The sequence below is a fragment of the Macaca fascicularis genome, chromosome 2 (assembly GCF_037993035.2).
Source record: "Macaca fascicularis isolate 582-1 chromosome 2, T2T-MFA8v1.1".
Taxonomy (NCBI): domain Eukaryota; kingdom Metazoa; phylum Chordata; class Mammalia; order Primates; family Cercopithecidae; genus Macaca; species Macaca fascicularis.
The window spans coordinates 113,521,487-113,546,535 of NC_088376.1; the positions used below are offsets into that span (position 1 = coordinate 113,521,487).

Here is a 25,049-nt window from a genome sequence, read left to right on the forward strand (position 1 = left end):
ATTCCTGTGTTTTGCACTCTACTGAGAAACTCCTAGGATACGGAGACAGGCAACCACACATGATAACAGTGACTTACAGCTCACTATGCAAGGGTAGGGGGAGAACCCTTTCCTGAGGCCCAGGGTAAAACCAGCAACTGCCCTGATAACTGAGGCTCAGGGGTCGCCAAGGTGCCAGCACCAGTTTTCACTGTTTGTGAATTTCTCAGAAGTCGAGAGCTGGGATATAGCAGTAAGCAAGAGGCACTAACAAACCAGCCTGGGCCTCCCAGGGGCAAGGCAAAGGGTCCAGGCCAGGGGCACAGTGACAGGAATCTAGAAGGGGAATCCAGGGTTCTCCAGGCCTGGAACCACCCACCCTGGCCACAGACTATGGGCATTTTAGGGTCTGCAACACCTCCTCTCCCCAGCACATTCCTCAGGTAGTCAGGCATGATGGGAACACAAGTCCTGCTCAGGCCCATTTCACAAATGGGTAAGCTGAGGCTCAGAATGATCGGCTCTCAGGAGGTGAACATCACTGCAGTCCCTGTGTGCCCAGTCAGTGCTAAAATGGGGGAGCCATGTCCAGGCCTCATCTCAGAGAGCACAGTAGGGTTGGGACACCTGTGGAGGTCACCAAGTGGGTCAGGGAGGAACCCAGGAGCTACAGCCTTCTGTTCCTGCCCCATACCAGGAGATGAAGCTGGACTAGAGGTGGCAGGACAGACCCTGTCCATGTGTCACCAACCATTCTGGTCTGATTCGGTGATTCACACACCCCCATCTCCCCTCCTGCACATCCTCCCCACCCCCCAGCATGAGTCAAATCCTCGCTAAGCCACAAATAGCTGTCCTCTGTGTGAGTCCTCAACATGGCCTCCTGCCTTGAGGAAGACAGAGACCCCCTCAAGGTCCTCTGTTCCCCTTCAGAGCAGAATCCTCTGTGGAAGCTTACAGGCCCCCCAAGGACATCCATGTACAGAGGAGAGGCCAAGCAAAGACAGAATTCAACCCATCAAGGCCAGCTTTGTTCTCTGGCCTTGTCCTTCTTCTACCTGGCCAAGTCACCTCTGCCAGGAAGCCTTCCTAGGTTTCCCCCACCCTCTTCTCAAAGCCACAGTTCTCACCACACTTCACCAAGCCTCATCTTAGGCTGGGGCTGCAGTCTAGTCCCATCATCAAGCTTCCTACAGAGCTTAGCTTGGAGCCTGGCCAAAAAGAGTTCTGGAAACACCTGGGGATAAATTTACCGGAACATCTTCCCCCTACCAGACTGGCCTGCCCTGACCACCTCACTTTGCAGTAGGACAGAAGTTGGAAGACAGGGCTGGGAAAGGGGCTCCCACTTCAGCAGGCAGCCAAGCACCAGGGAAAGGCAATGCTGACGTGGAGCGCCTCTGCACTGGGCGCTCCGTGTGATTTCCACTGCAGCGATGGTACCTCGGCCAGGCACAGGCCAGTTCATGCCCACTTCACGGATGAGCACTCTGAGGCCTGTGGAGATGATGCAACTTGCCCGGGACCACATTGCTGAACCAGAATCTGAACCCAGTCAACTCAGCCACGGCCCTGTCCCCTAGGCTGTCAGGCCTCCTTAACCTTAAGGTGGACTCCAGTAGCCAAACAGGAAGTAGGTTGCAGGTAAGGGCCGCCCCTCATATACAGCTTTTCCCAACTTTGAGAAGGGGGCTACCTCAGGAACTCACTGCCTCCACAAGCAAGTCAAAGCTGAGTGCAATGGGGAAGTCCTTCCTTATACCCCGTCAGGGCTATCCTGCTGTAGGAACGTTGTCGCAGCAGGGCAGAGCCCCAGTTCTCTCCAATGCCCCCACCAGGGAGCCTGAGCCAGGTATGGGGAGAATGCCCGCTTCCTCTGGGATCTGCTTCTTGCTAGTGCCTGGACCCTCAGAGTACGCCAAGCTGCATGTAAATGGAATGTGAGTGCTCAACCTGCCTTGACACACCATGAACCCGTTACTCTCTGTGGTGAATCCTTTAGCAGTGCAAATCCCCTCTGCAGGCTGTGAGGGATCCACAGCTGCATGAGGAAGGGGCTTCTAGTGTAGCCCCAGCTACCACACCTTTCTGGCCTCCCCAGTCCGAGAGGAGCCACCCTGCCTGGTGAGCCTCAGGATTGGCTTAAGGGGAGGCAGGTGGCTGAACCAGCAGGTCTCATTACCGGCAAAAATACTTTGCAGGTGCTTCCAACTTTCCGTAAATTCCCAACTAGCTCGCTCACTCCCCACCCAGTCAGTCACTCACTCACTCATGCATTCATTCCAATGGTAACTATGTACCCACTATGGGCACCTGGAAGGGATTTGGCAGCAAGCAGGGCAGATGCAGGCCTGCCCTTGGGAGCCTGGAATCCAAGCAGAGGAAGCTGATATCTGATCCGGATTGCGGCCTGATGAGAAGAAGAGTCCAGCAAGCCTTGGGGACAGGATGCGTGGGATGCATGGGAAGGGGCCTGACCTGGCCGAGGGGTTGGCCAGGTGAAGGTGGCACAACAGAGCAGGAAGCCGATCCAAACGGAGGGCACAGCATATGTAAGGCCCAGCAGTGGGCTCCACACACAGTGATGCCCCATGAGCACCCACAGACTGACCGTGGGCACCAAGGCAGGCTGCTCCCACACCGAGGTCTGCAGAATTCCTACCCTCGTACATGGGAGCACCTCTACACACTGGACGGAAGGGCAGTGAGATGGCTGCGCCCAGGGAAGCTGGGCCTCTTTCAGTGGGAGCTCAGTCTCTCAGGAACTGATTTCCTTCATTCACTCCACAGAAACGAACCAGTACCCGTCACAACTGGGCCCGGGTGCAGAGCCTCCTGGCCCTGGCATCCTGACACTGCCCTACACTTTGTATCTTGCAATCTTGACCCCAGGGTGAGGGCAGCAGAGAGTACTGAGGCTCAGCACAACAAATGTTAGAGGCTGGGGATTTTGTTATTACCCACCCCACCCCCCCGACACCTCTTCCCTCAGCTCCATGGGAGCTCCCTCCTGCTGCAGCCCCTCTACCACCCCCCTAGTAAGAAGTGCCAACAAGTGCAAAGCATTCGCCATTTTCCTGGTGTTTTTTGACACAGATATTGTCACTAGAATATCATCTCCTGAGAAGAGCACCTGACAGGCAGAAGGTGCTCAAAAAATGCTGGCCAAATGACTGGCTGTTCCATCCTTACAACTATGAAACATAGGAAATGTGATCCCACTTTAAAGATGAGGTAACTGAGGCACAAACAAGGTCACATATGGGGTTCCCTTTATAATCCCCAGAACCAGGCTTTCTACCACACAGCAGGCATATGCATCAGGGCCCACAGCTCCAGGGCCCTCTAGATGGCCCCATGAAGTCCCCATCCTTCTTCTTTTTAGAGTAATGGCCTCCTCCATATGCCACCAGTCTGGAAATCACCTGTGAAATATACTTCCCCCAGCACTGGCTCAGGAACTGAGTAAATGGCTAGGCTTAATGGCCTTTGGGATTGTTCCCCACAACCCCCTCCCCCAGCTGCTCTGTGCCAGGGAAGTTGGGGCCGTGGGGCGCCAGATAGGCAGGGCCACAGTCATGAGGTCTGGGCAGCCCAAGGCGTGGTGGGTGCTAGGAGGCACTGCCCAGGGAAGAGCATCAGAAAGACAGGGGTGGGGCTGCTGGGAGCCTCCAAAACTGGGGCTGGGGCCGGATCTATACGCAAGGCAAGCCTCTCCCTTACTCAACCCCTGCCCCTTGCTTTGTCCCCCCATCAATGGCTTATCCATGGAAAAAGGTGGGTCCAGGTGATCTCCCCAGGACCTCCACACCCTGATTGGGGAGGCCCAGGGCCATGGTAATGGCAAGGGACCCTGGGGGCCTACAGCAGGATGTCTCATGGCCCCTTGGATGCTGCTTGGAGCACCAACCATGCATGGTGTGATTTATTTGGCCTCACTCCCATGTCTTCCTAACTGTTTATCTCCCCCATGGACTGAGTGTCCCAAGAGCAGGGACCTAGTTGGCCCTTGGAGACCCCGGAGCCCGGTAAGGTGTGGAGTGGATTCAGCTAAGGTGTGGGAGTGGATTCAGGTGGGGAGGGGATGGTCAGGAAGCAGGTCCTGAAAGATGGGCAGGCTGTGGAGCGGGCGGCAGGGCAGATGGGGCATGGGCAAATGTCTATGCAGAGGAGCAGTTTGGAAGGAGCGGGGCAGCCGGCTGGGAAGCCAGGTGATCTCCTTGGGACAAGCCGCCGATTGTGGCAACTGGCTGCATGTACAGGCATTTGGGTTCAGCTGGCTCCCACAGATACCACGGTCAGGACATTGCTCAGAACCAATACACACCATCCCCCGTCCCTGGGAACCTCAGTGCCTCCTTGCTGGGCAGAGGGTGGGGATCCTGTGTTTACCTTCCTATCCCCCTAAGGCCACAGTTGTGTACCTTGGCTCAACTTAGCTGGAAGAGGGGGCTCTAGAAAACATGCTAATGCCTGGGCCCTGCCCCCACCCCATTAAATAATACAGCTCAGTGGGTCTCTGGACTCTCTGGACACCCCCTTCACCTCCCTACCCAGGGCAGCCCTTGGAGGCAGCCCCTGGGCTGGGAAAACTCCTTGCAAAAGCCACAGGAAGACATGTGGGAGTGGCCTATGCCCTCTGTCCCTAGCAAAGCCAGGCTCTGTCCCAGGTCGTTGTGTAAACGGTTGCTCCATTTTCCACAGTCATGACCAGCTTGACTCCGTGGACACCTGCAGACCATGGGCTCCCTGCTCAGCACACATTTATTGAGTACTTGGTGTATGCTAGCTTGGAGTTCCAGCCAAGGGCAACTGACCACCGCCCCCACCCCTCCCAGGCACACAGCCCCTGAGCAGCCAGGCAGCAAGGTCTATTTCAGGACAAGAATGGGGAGGAGAGGGGCTTGAAGCAGGCTAGGCGGCCTCTGACCCAGACAAGGAAGTCAGGGAAGGTTTCAGGGGACAGTAACTCCAAGTCAAGCACCAAAGGACAGGTAGAGGTCAGTGGGACAACAGGTGGGTCCTGCTTGGGGTTGGTAGGGTCCTCAGCAGCCCATCCAACCTCTCCCCAGCTTCCTCCATGCTGAGTGCATAGTAGGTGCTTGTTAAGCCCCCATGGAAGGAGATGGCTTCCGTTCTGTTGGGCACTCAGTTCTGAGGACAGAGATCCCACTCTGTGCCCACCCCCCATGCCCATCAGAAGCAGCCTCCCTGCTGAGATCTCCACAAGCACCAGTTACAGGGCAGGACAGAGATGACAGTTATACAGACGAGGTGGCAGGGGGAGCACCACTGTCACCTGCAGAAGGATCCCTTTCTATGGAGGGTGCTGAGAACAGTGAGGACACTGAGGCTCAGAGGAGGAGGGCAGGAGGCTTGCCCCAGACTACCACAGTGAGGCTAAGGTGGGTTAGGAGGAGACTGGAAGAGGAAGGGCCAAGGGGAGGCCCACAGACCCTGCTGCACAAGCCCCTAGGGTTTCTGGGGCCTGCGCCAGCCAAGGTGTGGCTTAAACAATTAAACATGCTGCTTCCCTCCCCTCAAGTTGCTCTGCCCAGGTACCACTAGGCACAGCCCAGGGCGTGAGGCAGGCATGGAGTGGGGAGGAAGAAGGAGGGTGAAGGATGGAGAGGTGGGAGAATTGAAAGTGAGTTCAGACTACCCTGCCTGCCTACTCTGTGAGCACAGGCGACAGTACCACCAGTTCCAGCATGCGATTGGGAGAAAACACCAGAAGGAGACCCAGATCAGAGGAGGATTATCAGTCAGCAGACTCACAGTCATGGCCAGTAGAGGTCAGCTTCTTCCTTTCCCTGACCCTTGGACAGCCCCAGAGATCCCTGTTTCCTCATGTGACAGGTTGGGAACACTGGCCAGAGGGGCATCCAATCCAGAAGCAGGACAGAGCCCAGGGTTTACCCCAAGACCTGTGCCCTTGGCTGACCGGCTCCTGAACACTGCCCAACCTGGACCCAGGATTGGTGCAGAGAACAGAGCCAGAGAGTAATGGGAAGGGCTAGGCTCCCGGCCACGTTGAGCATGGATCTCATCATATTCACCACTGGGTGCTGACCAATGACACCCAGTCCTCTGCAGTATGTAGGCAAAAGTATACCCCCACTATAGGCAAGTACACCCCACCCTGAAGCCATCCTCCCCATAAGATGAGAATGAAGTCTCACAGGCAGCACCCAGTCACATCTGGGCCTTCCCCATGGCCATGTCTACGCGTCATTTCCGTGGCTGTGGCCCTCTAAGGCCAGGTCAGTTGCGCTGTTTCACAGCAGCAGGACATGTCCCTCTGGCCATCTCTTGGCCCACTGATGCCAGCACTATCTTCAGACGTCATCTGAACCCGCAACTCACTGTTGTCCTAAACAGTCTGCCTAGGCCCTGCCTGACCACAGCACAGCACGGCAACTTGAGGGCAGTGGCTGCTCCCCCAAACTCCAGGTTTGGGTCTAGGCTATGCCTCAAGTGCTGAGAGGCCCACGGAAGTGTCCCTCTCCAGGCCTCAGTTTTCCCATCTGTACCACATGGGAGTTAAACTGGACCAACTGGTCCCACAGTTCCCACTGACCCACATCTATCACACAAGTAAGGGTGGGACTATTCTACTGGGAGGGGGATTGGGAGCCAAAAATCTCCTACTTCTGGTCCTGAGGTGGCTCCAAGGAACCTGGGGGCACCAGAGGCCCGGTGAGAAATAAACCCTCCAAGGACGTCAGCCTGGCCAGTAGGGCAGCTCCTACGGAGGGAGAAGCATGGCAGAACACTATGGGAGTGTAGGGACACCCTAAAGGTCCTGTGGCCAGGGGTTGCCTGGAGGAGGTGAGATGCAGGAGGGATGTACGGGACAGGGCTGAGTGTTTGAACCCCAGCACTAGGAGGAATCCTGCCCCTGCCACTTGCCATCTGTGTGATTTTATCCTTTAGCCTGGCTAAGCCTCAATTTTTCTCATCTGTGAAAGTGGGATAAAAATGGACTGACCTAACAAGTATAAAATATACCACCCGGGGCCCAGCTTGTAGTGATTGATATGGTTAAAACAACTACTTCCTTTACAAACATTTCCTTGGCATGGTCACCCGTCCCCTCATCTCCCTTCTCTTCCTTGGCCCCAACTCCCACCCTCAAGCCTCTCCTCTGACCCAGCAGCAAACACTGCTTCCCCATCCTCCATCACTCCCTGCCTTCTGCAGAATCTCCACCTCCAGCCCAAGGTGACCCCATCCTCAGCTCAAGGGTAAATCCTGATTAGCCTGAACCAATCACAGTGTACTATTTAGATTGCCAGTGATTGGTTCAGAGTGGACATGTGACCCAGTGCCAGCCAATGAGTGTGACAGGAAGTCGGCTGGGGGCTTCTGGGCAAGGTTTCCTCCCCTCTTAAGAGAAACCCAGAGGAGACATGCCTAGTGCCTGGGTGTGCACATGATGCCTGGAGCTGTGGCAGCCATCTTGTTGCCATACAGGAAGTTGGCCAAGGACAGACAGCTACACCAAAAACGAGGCCATCAGGCCAAGCACAGGTGACCACTTGGTCTTTGCCAACAGCCGCATCACACACCTGTTGGCTCCCTGTCGGGATAAAGGGCCTACCATGATGAAAACCCACCACACTAAGGTTCCATGATAAGCACAGAAGCAGCCTCTTGTTGGCAACCAAATGCGCTCCTCAGACTCAGATCTTGAGGGGGTGGCAGTCAGCTCAATGCCTACTCCTCAAGGGCCCCATGACCCGGCACAGAGCTGGAGGAGGGGCACGGGGCTGGAGGAAGGACCCACAAAGGGCAGGGAGCCTGTTGGTAAGGAAGGCTCCTGCCCAGGGGCCCTGGGCGGAGCCGGCAGCCTGGAGAGGGACACGGTTCACAAAAGCCAGAGGTAGGAAGCCAAAGCTCTTCCCAGGACCTTGAAGTGTCCCAGATAGTCCCAGGGCCAGAGGCTGGAGCCAGCCCAGGCAAGGCCTCAGGGGCCAGCCAGGGAAGTGGGGCTCTGCCCACGGCAGGCTTCTGGGGTGTAAGGTCCCAGCTAGCTCGAAAGGGAGACACTCCAGCAAGCCTTGGGACGGGGGTGGAGGGGGGGTCCAAGGAGAGACACAAAGACTCCCAGGGCCCTAACACACCCACCACGGACTCAGTTCACAAGGAGAAATGCCCATTTGCAAGGGCCCTTAGCACAGAGGCCTGCTCTGCCAGCTCATTCTCTTTTCTCATAACTGAAGTGGGGGCAGGGCAGGGGTGGGTTGTTTAGTTGCTTGTTTGCTGGAACTGGTGGCAGCACCAGGCCTGACCTTTAAGGTTTCAAATGCAGCGTTTTAGGCGGGGCCAGCAGGAGGAGAACGCGGGCTGCCGAAGGAAGTGATCAAGACTGAAATGCCACATCAGGCTGGAAACTCACGGCAGAGCACCGGCCTCTACCGTCTCAGGAATACGCCAGCCCCTCCAAGCCCACACTGCCTGGTGACAAAGTTGTCCTTCTCAAGGGGACCCAGAAGGCTTTCGTGTCTCTGAAACAGCACAAGGACATCAGAGTTTGCCCCACAGAAACCCCAGGAGTTGGGGCCTCACACCACATAGACATCTTGCCCTTCGAGTTTGCCAAAGCAGACCTCAACTTGCCCCCCGACCCCATGCCATAGATTTTATTTATTTATTATTCATTTATTTATAAATGAAAGGCTCTCACTCTGTGTCCAGGCTGGAGTCCAATGGTACCATCACAGCTCCATATAGCCTCAACCTCCCAGGCTCAAGCAATCCTCCCACCTCAGCCTCCTGAATAGCTGAGACCATGGGTGTGCACGACCTCACCTGGCCAATTTTTGTATTTTTTTTTGTAGAGATGGGGTTTCACCATGTTGCCCAGTCTGATCTTCAACTCCTGGGCTCAAGCGATCCTCCCACCTCGGCCTCCCAAAGTGTTGGGATTACAGGCATCAGCCACTGCACCTGGCCGGATATTTTTATTTAAGAGAAACAGCTGTACATCAGTGCAAGGAAGGCTGCACAGGGAGTCACCCTCCCCACAGTGTATACTGATCATTAGGGATGGGGGCTGGGCCCTGCCCACAGAGTATGTGCAGCCGCAGATATGTGGGGCTTGAAGGTTCCCTTCCCCCATCTTGGGCCTCAGTTTCCCTGTGTATATGATGGTGGCATCAGGACCTCAGGGATTTCTGTGGCTGTGGCATGTCCTTTCCAAGTCAGGGAAGCATGCAAAGCCCATAATGCCCAAGGAGACGGTTGCACCCAGGCTCCCTGCCCCCATAGGAACTCCTCCTGGCCTGTAGGCTCCTGAGACCCTCACATCCACTTCCCAAAATGCCAAGGGCCCTGGACAAATCACAGCACTGACAACACACAGGCAAGTCCTGAAAATTCCAGGAAAGCAAAACTTACGGTTCTCTCAGACATCAGAACCCACAAGAACTGGGTCCACACAGCTACTGGGGCCAGGGCCCATCATAGGGCACCTGGACAGCCTTATTTATGAAGACTCAGTAGACAAAAATCCATCCTTGAAGGAAGTGTCTTCGCTGGAGATGCTCCAGATAGAGAACATCTGGAGGGATCATCCCTCCAGATCATCAAGGGATCATCAAGCCAAAGTTTTTACAGCCCAAATCATGCCCACGGTGTCTTGCTGCGGGGAGGACCCAAACCCACAGCAGATACTCAAGGGCTGCCAGTCAGCTGCCCTTCAGTGTGCAAATGAGAAGCACCCACTCTGAAAGGGAAACATGCCAGCCCAAGGTCACACAGCAAGAGCTTCCCACTCTGCCTGAGCCCGGGCTCCACACCCACCCTCCAGATTTTCCACACGGGGAACGGCTGTTTGCAAAGATGCTTCACTTCACAAAGGACTCACGGAGCTCCTCTGAGTCCCAAGTCCTCCAGTGAATCCAAATACCATTCAATTTGCAAAAATTTGAATTACAAGGACGCAGCCTCTGTTTCCTTTGCAGACTGTCACCACGCCAGTTGGTAGAAGATCAAACTTTCCAGCTCAGCCTTAACTCAGGCTGTTTCTAACATAAAAGTTTGCAAAACACTGTTCCTAACAATCAGGATGCTTTATTTCCTACTGCCAGTGTTTGCCCAGACGAGCCCTGGCATTAACCTCAAAGGCGGGTGGTGAAGGTGGGCACTAGGAGCCCATTCTGGCCACAGAGATAAACAACACGTGTGCCTGCACTACATAGGCTCCCAAGCACATGCCCACATTTGAATTCATATGCACACACACGCACACACCCACTACTGCCTACACGAGAATGCCCGTGCACACACACCTACACACATGCATCCATGTTTGAGTACAAACACACGCACACAAGTGGGTATAGGCACAAGCATGCTTAGATATGAACACATCTGACACATGCACACACACGAACACACAGGTGTAGACACGCCCACATACAAGCTGACATGTGCACACAGGCAAAGGCAAGGGCCAAGCACAAGAGGAAAGACTCACAAACCACAAGTGGGTCCCAAGTGCCTGTAGGGCCTGGATGGGAGCTGGGTGCTATGGATGAGGGGACAGTGGCTAGCACTTGGAGTGCAGGCCCAGCTGGACTGCAAATCCCCCTAGATCCAGTCGGGATCCACATGCCCTTATCACAGACTCCCTAGGGCCAGGCCCATCCCTCACGGTCTGTCACACCCCAACCCTATGTGGCAGTACAGCCATGGAAGCCCTGTTTTACAGAAAAGGCTCCAAGACCCAGAGAGGCTGTGGAAGTTCCCAAGGTCACACAGCTGTTGAGAGGTGTGGCAGAGTCTCAGTGCACAGGAAGAGGGGGCTTGTTCAGAAAGAACTAGCCAGCAGGGAAGGCAGGCATCAAAGGGGAAGAAAGAGGCCCAGGGTCTAAGGGGCAGGGGGGAGACAGGCAGAGGGAGTCACTTCTCACCCTTTTCACCCACCCCTTCCCCTTTCTTTAATGAGGATCATTTCCCTGGTGGGAGAGATGGATACTGATCAGCAGGAAAGGCTTCCCATGCCCCTCCCTCTCTGCTAAACAATTAGGCTGATCAGAGCTCAAAGTGGGTCAATCTGAAAAGCAGCCATGAGACACCCAAGATATGGCCAAAGGAGGACGAGAGGTCCAGGTACCCTCGCACTGGAAGAGATAAGGCCCAGCGGCCACAGCTAAAGCAGGGCGTGGTGAGGAGCAGGAAGACCCCAGATCTGTCTTCTTAGGGAACTGGAATGTCAGAGTTGGAAGGATCCTGGAAGAGAGGAAACTGAGGCCCAGGGGGAGGAGGGGTTTTGTCCAAGGTCACAAAGTAAGCTACCCAACTGAGAAGATCAGGCTGGGCTTGCCCTTGACAGAGGCCCCCTGACCTAAGATGGGGGCTTTCAGAACTCGTTTGTGAAGATTCTCCCCACCTAATCCCAGCTAGACAGTCTCCTAGTTTGTGAGGCTCTCCCCTCACCAGGCTCAGTCACGGGTAACAGTGGTGGCTGGGGACCCAGCAGGGCCAGACCAGATCCAGAAGGAAAAGCACTGTGGGGGCCCAGGTGAGATGAGCAGGACCAGGACCAGGAGCACCAAGCCAACAGCCTGAGTCTTACGGTGGCAGGGCAGGGCTTGGCTGAGTCTGCCCCTTAGGTCCTGACCATATGTAGACTTGAATGACAGAACCTTGACTCCTTTAGGGAGGCACCAAGAGACCCCTGTGGGGACCCTGCAAGCCAGCAGGGCCATCTCAATCTCTGTGGTCACCTGCACTGCCCCCTCCTTCTGCCCTTAGCCACAGGCAGCTCTGGAGGCTCTTCAGGTTACACAGGACAAGAGAAGAAGGGAAGGGAAAAAAAGCAAAAACCACACACACACTTCCCTCGGGGAATACGAATATTGATTCTGTAGCTTCTTGTTTAGACAGTAGGCACCAGAAAAAAAAAAAAAAAAAAAAAACCTGACATGAAGAGAATCTTCCCAGTTGGCTGGAGGGCTGTAGCCAGCAATGGGAAAGCCCCTCACCCTCAGCATGTCCTCCCTAGGCCTGAGGCCCGCAGCCCATTCACTTAAAGACAAGGCACCAGGTCTGGAGGCAAATCTCTGCATGGGAGTGGGGTAGGTGGCTGGAAGGGGGAAGAGAGGGAAAGACCACTCCTATCCTACAGGTAACATCACACTGCCAAACAGGGCTCAGGCCCACCTGCCTTGACTCCAAACCTCCACTGCCCCTTGGAGAGTTTCCTAGCAACGAGCCCTTGAACGCTGGTTCCCAAAGCCCCCAAGTCCCACCCGTCCAGATGGCACGAGGCCCCCCAAGCATCTATAAGATCCTAGCCCTGTGAAGTCCCCTCAGACCTGGCAAAACTGCCAAGGGACTAGAGAAGCCAGCCTCAGGTTTCCACGAACAACCCCTAGCCCCACCCCCACCTCCATGACCTTTCTCTCCGGAATCAGACTGGAATCTGGAGAAGGAAATGGCATCTCATCTCAAGATGAAGCCCTTCCTGTCCTCCACCTCTCCACACAGAGCAGGCCTGGCCCATAACTCAAAGCTCGGGGAAGGAAAGCTCTGGGCTGGGGGTGCTCCATGATGGCCTGTGTATACGTGGGAGGTAGATGGAGGTCAGCATTGGGGCTATAAGCACTGGGGCTGGCAGGGCAGCTTCGTGCCAAGGAAGGCCCCTCAGGGTTGCCTGAGACCCAGAGGAGGAAAGAGAGACAGATGGGGCAAAGTCACAGCTGGAAGCCCCAGGCCCAACTCTCACATCCTAGGCCTCTTCATTTTCTTCCCAAAGATTCAGGCTTTAAGCCCCCCTCCACTTTCTGGGACCACTGCCCAGATGTCCCTAGCCCTCTGGCTGGGCAGCCAAGTGTCTGACACATCCATCCTTTCCCAGCCCTGCCTCTCATGGTTGTGGGCTTTAAGCAGGTCCCTTCATTTTTCTGAGGTCAGTCTCCCCATCTGGAGGATGGACATGACCACGGGCTCTGAGATCAAGGCACTAATGTGGTTGAGGGGACTGGCCTGGGCTCAGTAAGGGAGATCACCTTTAGCCTAGTGATGTCCCCCACCACAGTCAAGCTGTGTTGCAGGGGGTGAGAGAGGGAGGTGGCCCAGTGTCTTCCTCAAGGAGGTAGAATCTGACGTGGGTGGGCACAGCCTGATAGAGTGGCACAGCCCAGAGCTGGGATGGGAAGGCCTCTGGAAGGTGCAGGTGTGAGACCTTGAAGGAGGGGATCTAAATCCGAGAAAAGAGCACAGTCAGGGCAGGGCAGCATGAGCAAAGCAGAGAGACAGGTGGCCACCCAGCCTGTGGGAGCCCTGGAGACTGGCGAGTCTCGCAGTGAGACTGGCTACCGCACGGCTGCAGCATCTGGGCTTAATGCTAATGTTAACAGTGGCAGCCATGGCACCTGATGGAGCCCTCCCTGCCCACTAGAGGCGGCATTGTCTCTTGTTAATTCTCACCACCAGCCTCTTAAGCAGATTCTATCATTTCAATTGTGGAAACTAAGGCAAGGTCATCCCAATGGAGCCTGCAAAGTCTACAACTGACACCCAGCATGTCCCCAAACTACATCCTCCCAGGAGCTGGCAGTGTCCACCCATACACATCCAAGGTGCCAGAAGCTGGCAGTGCCCACCTGCACACAGGCAGAAGGAGAAGAGGATACTCTCTGCAGAAGTCCACTTAGAGGCTAGCTTCACTCTGGAGTCAGTCTCTCCATGGGGACATGAGTGTGACAAAGAATCTGGAGTGAGATTCACCTGCAGACTGTGAGGGGATTCATCCTATAATGAGCTTCCTCCTTTCTCAGGGGTTAGCCTGGCACAGTTGACCAAAAGGAGGTGCCTGATAAAGATGGAGTCCAGGGGAACAGCAGCCAAGGGTCCCCCCAAAGTCCTCCACACCAGAGGGCTGTGAGCACCTGGCAGCTCTGCATCTCAGTGATGGCAGCAGCGGCTGGGAAGCCTTACCCCTCCCTCCTGCAAAAGCTGCGGCAGGTTGTTGGGAAGATGGGGGACCCAGATGTGTGATGCTACCTCCCTCCAACAGGGAGAGCCACAGGGAGGTGGAGACAGGGGCTGGAAGGCCCAGACAGACACACGTCACCCACCATTAACCATAGCTAGACTGACGCATGCCCTGTTGTAGGCACTGCTCCCCATGTGTCCACTCAGGAGAGGAGCACGTACTCTGGTTGTCATTAATCTGCTGGTGGTTCAAACCCCTCAGGCCCCTCACTGCTTCTGCCCACCCTCAGAGGCAGGGAGACGCTAGCCAACACCATCACTGGAGCAGAGCTGGGCTAAGAGGGTACAGTCAGGTGGGCCAGCTTAGCTGGGTGCTCCACCCAGCACTCAGCCGGGACTCCACAGAGCAGGGGACAGAGAAACCCGGGGGCCCCAGAGAATGGGGCACAGAGGCCCAGCAGAGAGGACAAAAGCAGCAGGCAGGGAAGGATAGGTACAGCTTGATGAAAGACTCGAAGAAGGAGGACAGGGGAGAAGGGAGGGAAAGACACAAGGGGAGGCAAAGCAGTGAGGGCTGCCCCTCAGCCAGCGGCGGTGGCCTGATGTTGCGGAGGGCATAACTGGAAAGAGGAGGAGGCAGGTGAAAGGTGTGCTCAGACTCAGGCCCCCCACACCCAGCCAGACAAGTGCACACACGTGTGCATACATGCGTGCACACATGTAGCCTCCTCCTTGTTTGAAACTCTGAATCAAGGTCCAGGTAAGGTGAGAGAGCCCACCCCCTCCGCCCCCAAAAAATCCCCTGAAGCCCTGTCCTCCCTTCAGCGGTAACCCCTCTGCCCTTCTCAATCCAGCAGCAGCCTTGGTCCATTTTGCCTGGTGGGCAGAGAGCCATGCTGCCAGAGAGCCATTACAGAAATCACAGTTAGCGGACCCCAAACCCACACGTGCTTAAAATCCAGTAGCTTGTGAAGCTGGGCCTCTTTGCACTGGCAGACACTAACAAGAAAATGACTTTCTCATTGAGGGCCTTCCCCACTGAGGGGTTGTCACTCCAGTGCCATGAAGCTGGGTTCCACTCTTCTCCTTGGAAATCCACCTGTATCAAAGTGTCATCGCAGCCTGGTCACACTGACCCAGCAGAAGGTTCTGGAAGGCCACCCATCCCTGAGCAACCCCACAGAACCTTCTGGCCCCAACGACAGCCTAAACCTTTCTTATCAGTTCAACAAAAGCACCAGTTCCACTGGCCATGGTCATGTGTGGGGAGCTTCAAGATTCCCTCCCCTTCCTCCCTCCAAGGATCAATGGGCATCCTCGTCTGCGGGACCAGGGCAGCTGAAGGGCGCTGGCTGTCACAGCAAACCCTCTGTGTCGTTGTACCATTAGTCACCTCCCCCTGGACCCTCAGAGCGGCACAGACCCCACCCCACCTCCACCCTCATTCTCTAATTATGGTTTTCAAGACATGTCCCAAACCCTCAAATTAGCTCCAACTATATGGACAAGAAAAGAGCGTCCAGCTGGAAATGTGCCACTGCTGTCACACCCGTCTCCCCATCTTCTGGCTGGGGACAGAGGGACAGGTGTCTACTCTGGTCAGGGTCTCACATCGGCCTTCTAGAGACTCGTGCAGGCCCAGAAGCCATCTGACCAACTGCACGTTGCAGGGAAAGGGAGTGAGGTCGGGTGAGGTGGAAAAAGACATCTACTTAAACCTTCACTCAAGGAGCTACGAAACGGCTAAGAAAAAAATAATTGTGGCTTGGATCGTGCTGGGCTTTGAGGAAGAAAGAACAACAACAAAAAAATGCTTTTGCTCTTTTTAAGCACTGTGATTGAAGTCCATTTCCATCACAGCAAATGAAAGACAAAAATGCACCCACCAGCCCTGAACTTCCATACGATTACTTTCTCCCTGGGCACCCCACACACACACACACATATGAAAAATCCAGACAGTTGACAGAGGACACGTCCGTGCAGCACCTGTAATTTGCCAACTGATCACCCGCCTGAGCACAGCCAGGCTGTGCTGATGACAAGACAGAGAGAGAGACCCAGAGAGGCGCTTTTCCTGAGTTTGTTTTTCCCTCATCTTAGAGAGCCTACGAGCCGGAGTCGGCAGGTTTTGTAGCAGAACCAGGGGCTCTTACCCTTGGGCAGAGCTGGTCTAAATGACGCAGAGCCAGCCTCTCCCTTTCCCTGAAGCCAGACCCTTCCCCTTGGCCACCAGCAGCCCGACGACTCATGCCCCAATCTCCAGGCCAGGACACTAGTGAAGAAGTCCAGGGACAGGTGGCTCCTCAGACCCGGAGACAGATAACAGAAGCAGGGTGGTCACCGTGCCCCAAAGGGGTGTCTGGGCACTGACATAGGGCTGAAGCACAGTGTCAGGAAACTGATATGTCCTAAAGGCCACATGCACTGAACATCCACTCCCAGCCCCAGACACATCGGGCTAAGCTCACCGGGAGGAGGCAACCCGAGTTTGCTGGCTCTTGGGGAGGAGGAGAAGGCTCAGAAGGACCAGAAAACCTGCGGAAGCTGGCAGAGCCAGGAGAGGCTATTATCCTGTTGGCAGCAGCAGCAGGCGCAAACAAGGGTCCTTCCCACCATTCACCTCCGCCCGGACCCCAACGCCTTCACCTCCCAACTGGGCTTTCCAGGGGACTCTCTCCTCAGGTAGAGGGGGGACCAAGAACAGGGGACACTGCCTCTGTGGTACTGGCCACAGCAAGAAGGTGCTTGCATCCTTGGCATACAGATCCCCACTAAAGGAAAAGGCCCTTGAAGGCAGGTGTGGAGATGTCCCTCACCTCTGGCTGTAAAGCGCCGGGTTCCCACCAGGGAGGGAACGTGGGGCAAATGCGCGGCTCCAACTCCGCCGGACAGGGGTCGCTGGCCGCCCCCTCACCCAACCCGGGTTTCTCTCTCACCGGGTCAGCGGCAGGGGAATCAGCTGACAAGCTCGGACCCCCCTCCCTACGCCTCCCGGGGCTTGAAGATCTTGCGTTGCCTCATTTGGGGGATTTGGGGGAAGCAGGGGCACCACGGGGAAGTTTCGCGACGCAGCCAGAGCGCCTGGACCGCTGCTGCCAGCCTTCGGGGCTTGGGGCCGCCGCCCCCGGGCACAGCGGGCAGCCGGACTCAGCGCCTCTGCCCTGGCGCGGGGCGCAGGGAAGGAGCAGCGCGGACCGGGGGGCAGAGCGGGGCGCAAGCCACTTACGTGTGCTGCTGGGGGAAGCTGTAGGCAGAGGCGCCGGGGGCGGCGAGCAGCGGTAGAAGCAGCAGCGGCGACAGCAGCAGCCACAGCGGGCGCGGGGGCCCGGACGCCGGGCGCCGGGCGCCGGGGCCGGGCTGGGGGCCGCAGCCCGGCCAGGGGCACGCAGTCTGCGCTGGGCCGGGCCGAGAGGCGCCGCAGGTCCGAGCCGGCACCGCCATGTTTCCATTCAAGATGCGGCGCCGCGGGGAGGGGGGGGCAGTGGCGGCGGCGGCCGCGGGGTGGGGGGGCGCGGGCGCGGGCGGCGGGCGGTAACTCGGCCTCTCCTCCGCCGCCGCCTTCTCCGCGCGGGGCCTCCGGAGCTGCACCGGCCGGCCGCAGCGCCTCTGCGGGCTGCGCGCTGCGATCTCCCTACAGCGCTGGCTCCAAGCGCTCTGAGCGCCCGGCCCGGGACCTGCGCTCAAATAGCAGCCGCAGCCGACCTGCCGGCGCCGCCCTCTTCTCTGCCTCCCTCCCGCTTCCCCGGCCGGCCCGCCCCCGCGCGCCCCCGCCGCGGCCACGCGCCCACCCGCGCCCGCGGCCGCGCGCTCCTCGTCCCCGCGCAGCCCGAAGCCTGCCCTACTGACTTGGGCGTCCTGCGCCCCAGCCGCTGTCCGAGGCCCCGGGTGCGACCCCGCCCCCACGCCTCAGACCGCTCTCTCTCCACCCAACCCGCGGGAAGAGACCCGGGCCCCGCGGCCCAAGGCAGGAGCATATTTGACCTTTCTGGGGGCTCGACCTTCAACAGGCTTAAGGCCCGGAGTCACAGGTTTAATGGTGGAGTGACAGCTTCAGCGGAGACCAGAGAAGGAGGCATGCTGAACTCAACAGCCCCCGTGGCCCTAGCTATCTTCAAGATTTCTCTCTGTTGGGGGCTTGAACGCCCGGCTGCTGGCAGAAAGGGCCTGGACCTCCTGGTTCCCTAAGCAGAAACCTGGGCCCGGCTGTACGGTTGTTGGGGACTGGGGACGCGGCAGGATGCAGCCCTCTGCAGCCACTTGCTTCGCTTCCCTGGGCTGAACAGGCACTGTGTGCTGGCCGGTCCCAAGCCCCAGCTCCCGGGGTTTGCACAGCCTCTTATTTAGATTCTTCCAGAGCCAGGAAGCTCATGTCTGCACAACCCAGTCCTTTCTGTCCTGGAGGCCCCTGGCTCTTCCCTGCTGTGGGGAGAAGACTGGGGCTAGTGTCAACCTTAACTCCACAGCTTGTGGCCCTGTCAGAGTCTCAGTGTCAGAGTCTCAGTGTCCTCGCTTGTGAATGCTTGTGTGGGTGCCCACTCCCATTTCCAGGATGAAGTGATAATGGGGAAAATCGCTTGGTAAACTGAAGCATTCAAAATGAGGGAAGACCATCCCTAGGATTCTATTGAAGTTGCTCTGGAACCCACCTCTGCCTCTGGTGCAAATAGGATGAGAGAATGCTCCCCACCAATTTGACACAGGGCAGGACCCCCTCAGCAATAACTGCCCACAGACCTGGCCTATCACGAGGAATGAGGGATAGTAACCAGCTGGGCAGGATGTTTCAGAAACATCCAGACGCCCCACCTCATGGTATCAGTGGCTCTCCTGTCACCCACTCACAAGTCAGCCCAAGGAGGGCTTGCAGTTGAGAGGGAATAGTAGCCCCTGGACAGAAAAGGGTAGGGGTAGGGGCTGGAAATAGGGCCCAAGACAACCTTCCCTTGCTGCCTAGTCCTGCCTTGGCTCCTCCAATCCCAGCAAACCAGGGCTTGACAGGGAACAGTTCCTTCATTTCTTGGAGTGTCCTCCTTCCTTGACCTGAATGAGCCTTCAGGGGCCAGACTGAGGTTTGCCAGCGATCCCAAACCGTGAGACCCCAAAAACAGTATCAGAGGAAGGCAACACAGGGACCAGGGGCCTGGTGAACAGGTGGAACCTGATGGACTATGGGAGACGATAGTCCAGCTCTATGGGGGAACAAGCAGGGTCCTCACTGAGCCAGTTGCCCCCCAACCTCTGGACACAATGGGAGGGCAAGGGGGCAGGGGATTCTGCCCAGGAGTCGACAAGCGTGAGCTAAACAGCCACTCTCCCAGCCCCGCCTGCTGAGACCTGTCCCCAGCATCTCTGTCTTCCTTATGCCCAAGGTAGGGCTGGCCTGTGATATCCTCTCTTACCTGCTTGCTGGACAAATACTACCTGTGCCCGTGGCCCTAGGGGACCAGCATAAAGGACATCATTCCTCTTGGGTGCCCTGTCGGGGGCGGGTGACTTCCCAAGGCAGACTCTGCAGTGGCCTGAGAAATGTGAGGGCCAACCTCCCTGCCCTCCAACACCAGGGTAGCAGCACTATCCCCAAAGTGCCCAGGCCATCAGGCACATGGAGTCAGTCTAGGAACAGTGGGTGGGTTTTGGCAGTTGGGCATTTCAGTTCTAGCCTCCACAGATGTGCACCTAATTGAGGCCGCTGGCGCCAAGGGAAAGGCGGGAGATTTTGGTTGACAGGCTGTTAAAGGAAGACAAATAAGGAGGGGAGGTAATTAAGAGTAAACGAGTGGTAAGTGTTTACGCATTACAACTTTTGAGGCTCACAACATCCTCGGCCCTCTTGGCGGCTGGCTACAGCCACACATTAAGATCTTAGGAGAAAAATTTGAACCTTCACAAGGAATAGGGGGACTTCCATGGCAGGCACATTGGTAAATTGGGTAGGAAAGGCCTGGGGCTGCCCATCTGGCCCAAGTTGCCTGTGCTGGAAGACGTAGGGTAGCAGGGGCAGGTGAAGCTGCAGTAAGCAGAGAGGGCCCTGGCTCTGACAGGGGGCCTGGTAGGTGCCAGCTCAGCAGGTCAGAAGAGACTGACAAAGCCATAGGGAGAACCTACTATGTGCCAAGCAGGCCATGGGCTCAGTTGTGCCACTCGAGGGAAGAGGAAACCCATCAGGAACATCCAGGATGCCTGTGGAGGCAAGATTCTCGCCCTAGCCTGCCTCGTATCCAGTCGCACATTTTACCAACAGGCTGGACAGCTCCTTATTCAGAAAAAAACTCCTGCCTCAGACTTTACTCCTGCAGTTCCTCCTGCCTGGAACACCCTCTTTTGCCTCTACCATTTGAACTCAAGATATTTACGAGCCCATTAATACACTTATACCAGGAAGCCTTCCTGGGATACTACTACCCCCAACTGGATGGGCCTCCTCCTCTTGGTCCTGTCCCTCTGCTTCCTGCCCCAGCCAGTAGTATGCTGTGGCCTCTGCCTTGGGTTCAGAAACACACCTGCACTCTGGACTCTTTTTTTTTTTTTTGAGACGGAGTCTCACTCTGTCGCCAGGCTAGAGTGCAATGGCGTGATCTCGGCTCACTGCAACCTCCAACTCCCTGGTTCAAGCAATTCTCCTGCCTCAGCCTCGTTAGTAACTGGGATTACAAGCACCCGCCACCACACCCAGCTAATTTTTGTATTTTTAGTAGAGGCAGGGTTTCACCATCTTGGGCAAGATGGTCTTGAACTCCTAATCTCGTGATTCACGCACCTTGGCCTCCCAAAGTGCTGGGATTACAGGCATGAGCCACCATGCCCAGCCCACTCTGGACTCTTGTCAAGCTGAGCCCTGAAGGTCCCTAGTCCTTGTCACTCCCTCCAGGCCTCAAGCAGTGCTTAGCCATGGGAGGGCCCAGGAAGTCTTGACATATAGAATCATTTGGGGCCAGGCATGGTGGCTCATGCCTGTAATCCCTATCATTACAGGAAGCCCAGATGGGTGGATCACCTGAGGTCAGGAGTTCAAGAGCAGCCTGGCCAACATGACGAAACCCCATCTCTACTAAAAATTAAAAAATAAAATAAAATAAAAATTAGCTGGGTGTGGTGGCCGCCGCCTGTGGTCCCAGCTGCTCAGGAGGCAGGAGAATCGCTTGCACTTGGGAGGCAGAGGGTGCAGTGAGCCGAGATTGTAACATTGCACTCCAGCCTGAGCAACAGAGCAAGACTTTGTCTCCAAAACAAACAAACAAAAAAAAGAATCATTTGATGGCATGTGGCATGTCAAGGAGCCCAGGGGTGTGCCCAAGAAGGGTGGTCTGGCCTGGGCATGAGGTGTGTCAGCTTTGATATCAGACATCACAGGTTGTGTAAGCAAGTCATTTTGCCTCTGCGAGCCCACTTCTTCATCCATATAGTGGGAGACACCCCATGTGGCAGGGATAGTCTGAAGACCCAAAGCATCTAACACCCTGAGGGAAGACTTGGTACTCAGCAAGGGCTTAGCGAAGGGGAGACAACAGACTCGGCCATCCCAGCCATCCCCAAGAAGGGCAGGCCCTGTATGCAGACAGACAGGGAAATACTCCTGGAAAAGGGGGAGGGATTCCAGCTCAGTCTTGCAAGGTGAATAGGTTGGGATGGGCATATTAGGGAGGGGAGGAGGGGACATTCTTTTGGGTGAGCATGACTTGAGCCAACATTTGCCCTTCTGAGCCCTGTTTACCCAGCTCTGCCTCCACCTGGGCCCGTTGAACTGGCTCCAGCCTTGGCCAGTGTTCTGTTGTCCCTGCCTCTTTCAGCCTACTCTAACATACCTATTCTCTGCCTTCTTTGGGCTGTACTCCGTGGTCCCCAAGGGTCCCCAGCTGGGATTCATTCCACATGTGGGCTGACTACCAGCACTTGCACCTGCCAGTGGCTGCCATGGCTAGCCCATCAGTTCCTTGCAGATACCCAGAGATGCAATGCTCCCCAAAATGCCCCTGTCTGAGCATGGTGCAGATGCTTAGTGGCCTCCAGATGCAATCAGGCAGGACCCTACCTCTGGACATGTCAATAATTTTTCGAGGATCCTTGGCGCATTATCAACCGATAGGCAGTTTAGTACCATTTACTGTAATGTATGGAAGGGGCTGGAGTTTAACCCTTTCAGGCATTGCAAGCTATCACTACCTGCACATCAAAGTTAGAGCCAAGTCCCAGGTTATAAACAGTCTGAACCTATAGGACCTCCTCATTAGAAAGAGGGGAAACTGAGGCCTGGAAAGGGGAGGAGACTTGCCTGAGGCTGCCCAGTGGTCAATGTAGATCAGAGTGTGGAGCTTTGAGTCTGGAGACCTGGGTCATCATCCCAGATCTATCTCCCTATGAACAAGGATAAGCCAGTCAGAGCCCCCAAACCACGTGTCTTAATGTCCCCACCCTGGCCTCTGAAGGGAAGCCCATAACCCAGCATTGGGCCATGGGGAAACCATGCCTCCCTGTACTGCAGTGGAAGCCCCCTGGTTAGACCTCCATCATCCCAAGAGTCACGGAACTCAGATTATTTGAGCAAGGGAGGATGCTGGTTAATTGAGTAGGTTCTAGCAAGTATAAGAGGCTTGATCCTTGGCCCCTGGGAGCTCCCCATTTGGTGGGGCAATGTGATACACAGGAAAAACATGGTGAGTACCTCAAACCACATATAATTACACCATGTTGGGGAAAAACAGCAAGTGGTCTCTCAATGTTCTGAGGAGGCCCAGGTGATCAGGGAAGGCTTCCTGGACAAGAGGACCTTGAAACTGGCACACAAGGGTAGGAAGGGCTTGGACAAATGGATGGCTGGAAGTGGGAGAAAAGAGTGTCCCTGGCAGAGGGTCAGAGCAAAGGTCTGAGACAGAAGTGAGCTGGCCCTCTTCCCTGGGGACAGGCACAGCTCCCCTGGGGTGTGTATGCCTGAATAAGTGAGCTCCTGGCAGAGGCAAGGAGAGAGGTGGTATAGCCTCACAGGCAGCATGGGGCAAGGCTCAGCTGGGCAGTATTAGGACAGGACAGCCTGCTCACTCCTGCATCCAGGACTCCAGGACCCTGGGTGGCTTCATCCTTAGAGAAGGAGGAGAAACAAGTTGATCATTGGTTGTGTGAGCACAGGGAAGCTCGGCCTCACCTTCACTGCCTCGGCTACTCTCACAAAACTCAGGTCCTCCCAGCTTCAATAGCTTCAATAGATGGAGATAGGCACAACTGCTCAGCTAGAGGATCTGCTCCCACCGGAAGCCCCTGCCTCAGCTGTTCCCATTGCCACTAGCAGCTGCTCCAGACAGTCTGGAGTTTTCTTCAGAGAGGTCAGGATCAACCTACTCATTTTATAGATGCAGAAACTGAGGCCCATGGAGGGGCAGGGCTGGTCTCAGGCTTCCAGGAAGCAAAGAGACACAGGCTCCCGGCTAAGGTCTAAGTTCCATCCTCTGTACCTGGTCCCAGTCACTGGGGTCTTCAGAGCCCTCAGAACCCTCTTTGAGAGGACCCTGGCCCAAACATCTGTGCAGGGGAGGAGGAGGCCCCTTGGTGCCACCCGTGTCCCACGTGCCTTGATACGTGTAGTGCAAGGGCCCAGAGCTGGTTTGCCCCTCCCCTAAGGCCTTCATCCCGCTCTGGCAGGAGAAAATGAGGACAAATAAAAGAGAGAAATTCTCCCTTCAGAAGAGCATTAGGTGTCTGAATGGCTTCCAAATAAATAAAAATCTCCTCAGAGCCCCCGGCCAGCACTGACAGCAGCTCTAACTCCCCACAAGATGTGTTTTTCTGCCTCCAGGTGGAAGCGAAGAGTGTCGGTGGTAGGCTAAGCCAGGCTGTAACAAGGCAGCCTTCCATCACTGCCCAACATCCCATCAGCGCCTCAGTGGAATGGCCATGGCAAATTGCCTCCTCTGATAGCTGCCCCTCGAGGCCAGTCAGAGAAGGGTGAGAAGCGGGACCAGCCTCCCCCACCAAGGGGGTTCAGGGAGAGCTTCCTGGGCGGTTCCCTTCCCTGCCCAAGGTTGAGATCCAGTTGTCAGTAATTCTGAAGACAACTGTCCCTAACTTACTCATTTTGCAACTGAGAAAACTGAGGCACAGAGGATTTTGGTGACTTGCTGAATGAAACGAGAGGGCCAGGGATGCATCTCATGAATAAGTCAGCTCTGCCCACTGTGTCAGGAATGAGGGGTCTGCTTCCTGAGAGGAGGCTCCCTGAGGGCAGGGCCACACCTCATGCCATCCACCTTCCTGTTGGTAACAACAGAAGGCACTTGAGTGACTGCCCTAAGTACGGATGGATGTGAAATGGCAGGAGAGATCAAGGCTGTAGACCCAGTGAAGTATCTTCTTCAGCACACAGGTGGGGGAAGCCACTGAGGAAAGTCCTCAAGTCTTTTGCTTCTGCAAAAAGCACCTCTTGACTTCTGCTCATCAACTCTTTAGGGAATTAGCCTCTGCTAGGCCGCTGTGGGGAAGGCAGGACCTGGTTCTACCATCACTTAATTTAACTGATGGCTGCTGTTCCTGTGAGGGGCAGTTAGCACTCCATTTGTTGAACCTGGAAGATGAATGAAGCTAGGTGGTTCTTGGAACCTGCAGGGGAGGGTGGCGCTGTGTGGGGTGGAAGCAGGGCCAGGAGGAGCATCATGTCATGGGAGTCTGGAGGGCTTGAGAGGCAGCCCTGCTGCATTTGGTGAGGCGCCTGCCTCCTGGGGGTGCTGGCACTCAGGCCCCTCCACCTGAGTTTCTTGGATACCGGGCAGGGAGGGGAAGGGACGCTCTCAGCCAATAATCAATCCAGCTTTCCTATTAGCACGGGTGTAGATCTCTCCACCCCAGCATCATGGCCCCATCTGCAGTCTTCATTGCTCTCCCTAGAGCTGGGGCCTTTGAGACCTCTGCCTGTTTCCAGGTCCGAAGTGAGCTAGGGTGGGGGAGCAGAGAGCAAGGAGGCGTGGGGCTCCTCCCCAGCTGGTTGGAGTAACCTAAGGATGTAAACGCTGGAGGAGCCCCTCTCAGTCTGGATCTATTGCCCCAGAAGCCAGGCCACCAGCCTTGAACATACTCCAAATGGAGGAGGGCATTTTCCAGCCCAGGCCTCCATAAAACCTTCAATGCTGCTGACCCAA

At 56.0% G+C, this 25,049-nt stretch overlaps 1 protein-coding gene across 10 annotated transcripts in view; it reads right to left on the reverse strand.

Moving 5' to 3' along the window:
- The window catches only part of CACNA2D2 (calcium voltage-gated channel auxiliary subunit alpha2delta 2), a 140,233-nt gene extending 122,648 nt beyond the window's left edge, over window positions 1–17,585 (reverse strand). For 9 of the 10 annotated variants that reach the window (XM_015445947.3, XM_015445948.3, XM_045386206.2 and 6 more), the window contains exon 1: window positions 17,156–17,585. In XM_015445947.3, the coding sequence (XP_015301433.3) occupies window positions 17,156–17,370 (215 nt within the window). In that variant the 5' untranslated portion in view covers window positions 17,371–17,585. Of the gene's footprint in view, window positions 1–16,745; window positions 16,887–17,155 lie in introns of those variants that run through there. The other variant, XM_065540627.2, reaches the window with a different exon arrangement.
- Window positions 17,586–25,049: the final 7,464 nt, after the last annotated feature.